General features: G+C 51.1%; 3 protein-coding genes across 3 annotated transcripts; all 3 read right to left on the bottom strand.

The window, feature by feature from the left end:
• Positions 1 to 1,125: 1,125 nt before the first annotated feature.
• On the bottom strand, positions 1,126 to 4,133 carry PHACADRAFT_173680 (uncharacterized protein). Its single transcript, XM_007395803.1, has 11 exons — positions 4,049 to 4,133; positions 3,828 to 3,996; positions 3,092 to 3,538; positions 2,875 to 3,039; positions 2,625 to 2,824; positions 2,130 to 2,566; positions 1,965 to 2,076; positions 1,715 to 1,907; positions 1,585 to 1,654; positions 1,490 to 1,506; positions 1,126 to 1,428 (listed from the first exon to the last, which is right to left on the bottom strand). Exons 1-11 carry the CDS (start codon positions 4,127 to 4,129, stop codon positions 1,313 to 1,315), a joined length of 2,007 nt encoding a protein of 668 aa, XP_007395865.1. The 5' UTR covers positions 4,130 to 4,133; the 3' UTR covers positions 1,126 to 1,312.
• Positions 4,134 to 5,780: 1,647 nt separating this feature from the next.
• PHACADRAFT_209060 (uncharacterized protein) lies at positions 5,781 to 6,387 on the bottom strand (the record flags this gene model as incomplete). Its single annotated transcript, XM_007395802.1, has 3 exons — positions 6,167 to 6,387; positions 5,899 to 6,107; positions 5,781 to 5,844 (listed from the first exon to the last, which is right to left on the bottom strand). The coding sequence occupies exons 1-3, from the start codon at positions 6,305 to 6,307 to the stop codon at positions 5,781 to 5,783; spliced, it is 414 nt and encodes a 137-aa protein (XP_007395864.1). The 5' UTR covers positions 6,308 to 6,387.
• A 978-nt stretch (positions 6,388 to 7,365) lies between these two features.
• On the bottom strand, positions 7,366 to 8,309 carry PHACADRAFT_95303 (uncharacterized protein; the record flags this gene model as incomplete). Its single annotated transcript, XM_007395801.1, has 3 exons — positions 7,366 to 7,722; positions 7,747 to 7,954; positions 8,050 to 8,309. The coding sequence occupies 3 exons, from the start codon at positions 8,307 to 8,309 to the stop codon at positions 7,366 to 7,368; spliced, it is 825 nt and encodes a 274-aa protein (XP_007395863.1).
• Positions 8,310 to 8,312: the final 3 nt, after the last annotated feature.

Raw genomic sequence — 8,312 nt, 5'->3', positions numbered from 1 at the left:
ATGCACGCCGATGGCGCATTCCCCGCGCCTCCGCGCGCCGCGGTGAATACCCCTGGCTTTGTCAGCAAACACAGGCGATTTTCGAACTTACTCATCCTCCTGCGCGCGCTGCCGTCGGGTCCGACCGCCGGAGAGAGGCCTTTTGTAACTGAGCACGCGCGACCAAACATTTAGGTAAGCCCCCCTTTGGACCGTAAATTTGGCGGGGTTCAGCTCTACTTCGTGCAAGGGGTTGTGTATACCAGTGGGTGCCGACAAAGGGTCCTGCCAGTGGGACGGAACGGAACAACATCCCCCATCAACCCAGCTTAACGCCCGGCGCTCCGGAGGCCTTCGACTGGACCCGCATCTTGAGTATCTACGCGAGTTCTTGCCTGAGGCATTTTCGTGAATTTTCTGAAGGCACAATTGGCTACTGTCAAAAAAAAAACTGGGTGACAATTGGTGATAGCTCCGGAGGAGCTATCGTAAGAGATGCGATAAGCAGCAGCGGCGGAGTCCAATTTCTTGAGAGGAGTGATCGGTTTATGGCAGAGAGCCACTGTGCGTGGCAAAGCCAATCATTGCATTATTGGCTGCCAACGTGCATACGATTCATTGGGCTCGCCGCTGACGGTGAAGGACACGTTCCCCCGGAATCACAGACGTAGCCCAATTGTCTGCTCTGCTTGCCGGATGACCTGGGTGTACTCCACCGGACTACGGCAAGAAGCTAATGCCGTGGGCTTCTGCGTCGACAGGCAACGAGGCGTGCGAGCTCACCATCCATCACGCCACCGAGCTCATAGCCGACTAGCCGCTGATTCTGATGCCCCATCGGATCCCTCACGAGGACCAAGGAGATGGCAGCTCGGACTGCGTCGACGTCACAGGCAGCGTGATAACATGCTCCGACAACGCTTGCAGACCGCTGTATTTCTGCATGTCGAGCTGTGAATGCTTTGAGCTGAGTGGAGTTATCGATTGAGCTCATTGAGTCTGGCGGACGATGGGGCAATTTGCATGTGATGTAGCCCCAATGAATGAATCGGTCACACCCATGTGGTCCTAGCTTCCTTCGCTCTAGTGCGGGCTGCTCCAATAAATTTTCAGCGTCGGAGACTGATTGAGGAGTTATACTGTCAAATGAAGTGCGAGGATTGGTTCGCGGTACGTGTATTCGTCAGAGGCATTTAGAGTCTATCGTCCCAGGGCGGGCTGGGGTAAGGGCGAGAGCACGAATAGACCGTGCCACGCCGAAACCTAGCGTATAGCATAAGGTACATGTCATGAGATTCCGTAGCGGTACAGATGTTAGCCAGATACAACGTCCTTAGCCTTGGTCCTCGGCGTCCCTCTTGCGCTTCATCTCTTTTGAAACTTTGTGCTGCGCAGCTTCGTGTTTCGCCAGCTCCGGCGGGACTTTGGACACTGGACTCTTCGAGATTTCTGTAAAGTAACGCGGATCAGTTTGGAATATACCAAGCGGAGCTGATAGGAGATACAGTACCTTGCCTGAGATCGTACCTGCGGGCGAAATAAGGATGGTCAACAAACAAGCATGTGGAGATAGACAGGAGCTAGTGCGGAGGACAGAATACTCACATAACCTCCTCGTCATCATTGGTCAGGAAGGTAATCGCCGTTCCCTGTTTGCCAGCACGACCTGTGCGACCTGTGAAGGAGACAGCAGTCAAGCACAGCTCTTCCGACATGATCGGCAGAATACACATACCAATACGGTGCACATAGGCCTCGATCGTGTTGGACATCTGATAGTTGATAACCAATGTGACGTCGGTCACGTCGATACCACGTCCGGCAAGATCGGTAGCGACGAGAATGTCGGCTTCTCCTGTACGGAGGGACTGCAAGGCAGCTTCCCGCTGTTCTTGGTTCTTGCCCGAGTGCAGAGTCGCTGCGTTCCACTAGGATGAAGAGCGTCAGCAAAACGCCCTGTTTACAATGCAGCTTTCGATACACACCCCAGCGCGTTGTAAATCCTTGGCGACCATATCCGCCGTCTTCTTCTGGTTGACGAACGCGATGATGGGAGACGCATACTGACCGCTGTTGAGGATCTCGAGCATGCGTTGCCTGACAGATGTGTTGTGAGGAAGCGTACACCGGTAATATAACAATTAACTGACTTTTTCTTTTCGTCTCCAGTGACGAACTCAACTCTCTGTTCCACAGTGTCGACAGCGCGACCGGCTTCACCGATCGTGATGATAGCAGGCCGCTTTAGGTACTTCTTCGCAAGCCGTTCGACGGGCGGAGGCATAGTAGCAGAGAAGAGCGTCGTGACTCGCGTTCGACCCTTCTTGATCATCGTTTCGCCGTCGATGTCCATCTGCTCGCCTTGGTCCTCTCCCTCCATAGTATCACTCGGTAGCTTGTCCAAGATGAACGTCAGGTCGGCCTCGAAACCGAGGTTGACCATCCGATCGGCTTCGTCCATGACAATGTACCGACATTGTGATAGCACAATAACATGACGCTCGATAACATCCTTCAAACGACCTGGAGTGGCGATGATTATTTCTGCACCAGCTCGCAGGTTAAATTGTTGCTCTTCGACAGCGCGCTACAAACGAATATGTTAGATTTATACGATATGGTCACGGTGTGTAACGACTACTTACACCACCAACGATAGACACACAAGTGAAGCCAAGCGAACCAGCGAACTTCTTTGTTTCCGACTCAATCTGCTGAGCCAGTTCACGAGTAGGAGCGAGAATGAGAGAGTAGGGACCGAGATGTCTGTTCTCGTCCGTGAACAGGGGCAACTTGGAGATGAAGGAGAGCATCGGAATGACGAAAGCAGCAGTCTTACCGGAACCTGTGGTGGGCTGTTAGTTGCTGTCCAGAGATCATCGCGCGAACACCGACCTGTTTCAGCAATACCGATGATATCCCGATTCTGTAGACCGATGGGGATGGCTTGACGTTGAATGGGCGAGGGCTCCTTATAGCCAATGCGCTCGATTACATCCAATAGAAGCTGAGGAATATCGGATTCTGTCCAGGAGCGTAATGGATGGGGGATTTGACCACCTGCGATACGACTTGAGCGACACGTACATGACGATGCGGATATTGAACTGACCTCGGGAAGCGATGCTGAAGTCTTCTCGGAAGATGCGCCAGTCACGCTCCCTCATCTCTTCCAGCTTCTTCTCAGACCAGTGCCTCTCGTCGATACCGGTCTTCGCAGCTCTCCTACGTTCCAATGCATCCGCCAGTTGCGTTCCAGGGCCTTCCGCATCATTCTTCTTGCCGGGCACAACAGTGCCTCCATCGTCCATACCAGCGATATGGCCACGTCCGAACATGACCTGCGCACCCTGTCGTTGACTCCCCACCGCAGCAGGTGCCTCCGCAGAGAACGTATCGTCTTGCTCGTCCCAATCAAAGACGAACTTGCGATCGTTCATCTTACGTATCTTACGTTTCTTCTTATCCACTCCAAGATACCGCGAACGGATAGCCGACAGGTCGTTGTCGGTCATGGGCGGGACGTACTCCGCAGAGTCGGTGATAAGAGGTGTTGAGGCTGCACCACTGCCAGTACCCAGCGCACTAGGAGGAGGAGGAGGAGGCATAGACGGAGTCGACGAGCCCGACGCGCTTGCAGAGGCCTTCCCCCGGTCAGCACGAGGACCGGTAGGAACTCCTTGGTACGACTGCCGTCGCTCATCTTGAGGTGGCGGTCTGCGTTCCCGGTAGTCACGCTTGCCATAGCGTTCTCGGTCATTGCGGTCATCATCTGGCCGAACATCAGTGCCCAAGCACGATCACAGCTGGGCATAACTCACGTCGCCCCCCGCCACCTGGCCCGTAACGTGCAGCACGCTCACGTTCCCTCTGCTTTTGACGATGCTCCTCCGCTCCTCTCTCTAGCGTCTCGCGCTCTTGCCTAGCTCGTTCCTCTCTTTCCTTCTGTTCTCTAATCTCCTGCTCCCTCTTCTCCAGAGCAAGCTTGGCTCGTTGCTCCTTCGTGAGGAATTTGGGCTGCAATGTATAGAATGAGGACGTTTCAAGGCACGACACGAACAACGCATACCTTGGCAGCGGATTCTTTCTCTTCTTTCTGCTTCTGCAACAGCGTCTCTATGGATAGAGGCTGTGATCTTGAACTCGCCATGTTGCTGCCGAGGACGAGTGCGCACGGAAATGCAAGCGCGACAGCCGTTCCTTAAAATCACGTGCACTTAGTGTTGCCACGGTTCGGCGCGGCTTGGCTCCGGCTCAGCTTTTGATGGCTCTGCCTTTTTTGGTTGAGCCGAGCTGAGCCAGTTGCCTGTCCTAAAATGGAAGGTAATTCACACGGACACCGCAAAATCCTGCAATGCATCGACCGTTTTACTTCAATGATGCTACATATGAATATATCTCTTCGTTTTAAGACTTCCAAGGTCAGATAGCTCCCCATATGTATCCAGTTTATGTGTGAAAGACAGAGAGTGACCTGGTCTTAACCAGGGCTTCAATATCTACAGCTCTTCCATGCTGTTGCACCTATCTGTGGCAGTTATCTTGCCAGAGGCATGTTCACAGGAGTCAGCTGAGTCTTTAATGTGCAATTTATTAACTACAGTGCTATAAATAGTGAAAGTTTGCTGTTGAGACCTAATATACTGAAGAAATGTCAAAATTTGTCGAAAAATGGAAAGAAGAATAGTACAAGGTTCAACAAAGACTGTACTCACTTTACAGTATAGAATAGCATTGAAAGCTAAATTTATGAGCTTTCTAATGTATAGAAGCCACTCTTGCTCCACTGTGTGCACTGCTGGGGCCTTTCATTTGTTTTTGAGCAAGATGATTGTAAACCCTTTGCTGTTGAGTCTTCTCTGGTAAAATTTTCAGGTTAAACATTTACAGATTGTATGCACAAATTATAACTAGCAAAGTTAAGCAGTGAGAGGCAATAGATTTGCTTTTCTAGCCAGAATATAATTTCTCATGAGATAGCATTGGGTTGCACAGCTCCTGACTCGTTCTCAAATGATAGGTGGATAAATATATTGGCTTGTCTACTTGGATTTTTTATCACTCACCCAGTCAAAGCCCATCTCTTGTTTGAGGGCTTTCAGAAGCACATGAGAGCCAGACTCAGGCAGTCCATTCAGCAAGAATTGTTATTTCTGGCCTAAAATTGGGTGTATTTGCCCATTAAAAATTATACATGATGTAGCAAAGTGGTAGCAGTGGTATTAGAAACAAATAGAGAGGTATGTAATAGAGCTACAATGTCGCAGAGGCCTCACCATGCCTCACGCTGAAGTGCAACCGGATTAAGCAAGCACCCAGTCACATCATGTCACAGTGTTGTTACACTTGCACTGCCCACTGAGGGCAAGCATCATGCAGGTTTGCTGAATCAAGTCTCGAACACATTGATAGAGGTGGCCGCAGACCTCTTCATCCCTTCGAAGGCTTGAATCGAATGTGGCGAGCGAGTAGACATGGCCCTTGCCTTATTGGGACAGCTTAACCGACTATGAGCCATACTATGATGGCCCCCTGGTTTATAGGGGCTCCTTGCTTTATAAAATCAATCTTGCTGCTGCAATATGCCCCCGGAGGTGCTGTGAATATTTTTTATGATATAATTGTATTCATACTATAATATGACACCTATATTATGGCAGATATACAGCAAGGGACGATATGGTGTTTTTGTGGGTGCTTGGAAGCAGTCCAAAACTGGCCAAAAAATGCTACCGATGGCTAGATCCAACCAGATCTCGCTCACCAAATATTCTGGTGACTGCATTCATAGACTTTTGTATTTACACCAGACATGACTGGTCAATATATGTCTGAAGCTGATAAACTTGCAGGAAACCATCAAAGCTGTCGGAGCGACTAGTCAGCTTCTCTCGCGGCTAGCAAGCTTGCACGACGCACGTCAACCCGCCCTCGTCCGTGCAATCCATGAACATGAGCAGCTCCTCTTTAGAATCACTGTCAAATGCTGCACCGTTGGTATCCCTTGCCCAGTTGTCAAGGCCTTCCGATGAAAGGTACGCGCTCGGTGGCGGCACGAGTAGACCAGGTTGTTTCTCAGGCCGCGGTGTGCAGTATTTCGCGAATATGTGAGCGAGACACGCTTCCAGCTACGCGTTTCGCGGAACTATGAGCCAGTGTTGATTCATGCGACTGTATGTTTATTCACCTCTACAGAAATCGCGCCGTCCGCGTCAAGGAGCTGTACGCCTGCCGCACGCACATTTCTCCTGCCTTGCCGAGACTCGGGCTCAGGACTCTCGAAGCGAAGGTGTGACGCAGACCTGAGTTCTTCGACCGCTCTGTTCATTTTGCTGGCGAGCAGATGCGTAAGGGAGCGTATATAGTCGATAGCCTGAACCCGAGCCTGGCGGCGGTCGTGGCGGGAAGTCAATCACGGTCGCGCTTGGAGTAGGCGCTGAAGAATTACCCATTCCCAGAAAGGAAAGTGCACGCCGTGCACTTCGTGCACTTTCCTAACGGCTCGGCTCATAAGCCGCTCAGCCAAGCTGGCTTTTCAGCGGCTTGGCTCAGTGCGGCTCGGCCTGGCTACTATGATGGTACCCTGGTTTATAAAATTTGGGAAAATCTGCATCCTGTAGCTTACCACATTCATGCTTTGCAGGCGGTTTCGCATGAGTCGATGTGCACACACCTTAGCTATATATTCGCATTTTTATAATATTTTATTGAGGTCTTGCAAGGGCAGCGGATCCTTTCCGGTGCACAAAGTAGGTCCTGCTCCCACTTTTTATAAATTTCGTCACAAGTGTCACACCAGATGCCGTCGAGCCGTGCCTCTGCCGAGAAGTCTCTCCTCAAGTGTCTGAAATCAGGCGGAGCGACAATTTCATCACACCTTGCTTGTTCATTGTAACGCTCCACTAATGCTCCTTCTCTGTACATGTATATAGCACCTTTTAAACCAAAGAGTCTGACGAAGAGGAGACTTGGAGAGACCTGGTACGCGTTCAGGTAGTGAGCCGACCAAACATTTGACTGACAGGTTCGCCAGTCCGTTCATGGCTTCGATCGGACACTGAAGCTGGTCGCCACACGGCGAGAGGATATGGATGATGAAACGGATATCGCTAGCTTCTCCAGGTTTGTGCAAGTGGCCTCGTTTCGAGTGATGACTGACAGCCTGTACAGACCTAGCGAAGACACTGAGAACTCACTTTCACGTTGACTGAGACAGCCCTTGGCCTAGAATATACTGTCCGACATACCCTGCACACTATCATGACCATTTCTCTAATTTACTACGTGTTCTGCAACTTGATTGGCTCTGCGCATCACTTACTACATTTGTTTTTCCCCTAAATTTCGCATTGGTGGCCCATTCGGAGTACGTATACACCAGAATCCTTACACGACTTCGCCCGCCTTTCGAGCTTTTGCAAATGACCATATCTCCATCCCATCCCAGTCCTCCTTGCACCATAAAATGCCGCTCTTCTCCATGGCATCAGCTACTTTCCGTGGTGGGATTCGACTGACTGTGAAGATCTTGCTGGCCTTCGCAAGAAAGTCATCCACCAACATCGGGTCACGGCGCTCCACACAGACGTAAAGGGATGGTCTGTGAACCTTCCCCGAGTTTGCTAAAGTTGTTGAAACTGTGTATATATGATCCAAGGTCCGAAGAAGAGGATCCACCAGATGAGGCGAATAAACAGTGTCCGCAGTGATGATGAGGTCAAAGGGAGGAGCAAGCGAACAGGGCTGAGACGTAGTAAACGGTGCGACGGGCCTGTCTGCAGACGCTATGATAGCGTTATCTGCCCATGTCCACTCTGACGGAGATACGGCCCAATCCAAAGCGCGAAGCTCTATGGTGCCACTCTCTGGCGGCAGATCGCCGACGTTCTTCGAGATGTTCTCAGCGAGAACAGAGTCTATGACGTCTGGAAGATCCGTGGCCAGGACGTTCCATCCGAAGGAACTGGCGACTAAGCTGAGATGATTTCAGAATGGAGAGCGGAGGAGACCGATAACGAGCCGCAAGAGTGCCTTCTAGTCCGGGCGCAGGGCAAGAGAAGGTGTACATACGCAGAGAGGCCGATTCCACTGCCAAGCTCAAGCACCGTGGGGCGTTTGGGAGACAGGGTCTGCCTAGCACGGTATTTGTTGTCGAGAAGACAGGAGAGCCATGCGGAAAGAACCTGTGCGCCCATCCAGAGTGCAGTGCCATTTGTATTGCCGTCGTCAAGTTGAGCGAGGCGGAATACAGAGTTCTTAAAGAGGTATTCGAGGACAGCGAGGTGTTTCGTCTTGTGAGCGGGTAGTGGTTGTGCGACATTATCTGCCATTTT

Source organism: Phanerochaete carnosa (genome assembly GCF_000300595.1).
Source record: "Phanerochaete carnosa HHB-10118-sp unplaced genomic scaffold PHACAscaffold_5, whole genome shotgun sequence".
NCBI classification, from domain to species: Eukaryota; Fungi; Basidiomycota; class Agaricomycetes; order Polyporales; family Phanerochaetaceae; genus Phanerochaete; species Phanerochaete carnosa.
Note: the sequence above shows the minus strand (reverse complement) of the source record. Positions and strands in the feature narration are given on the sequence as shown.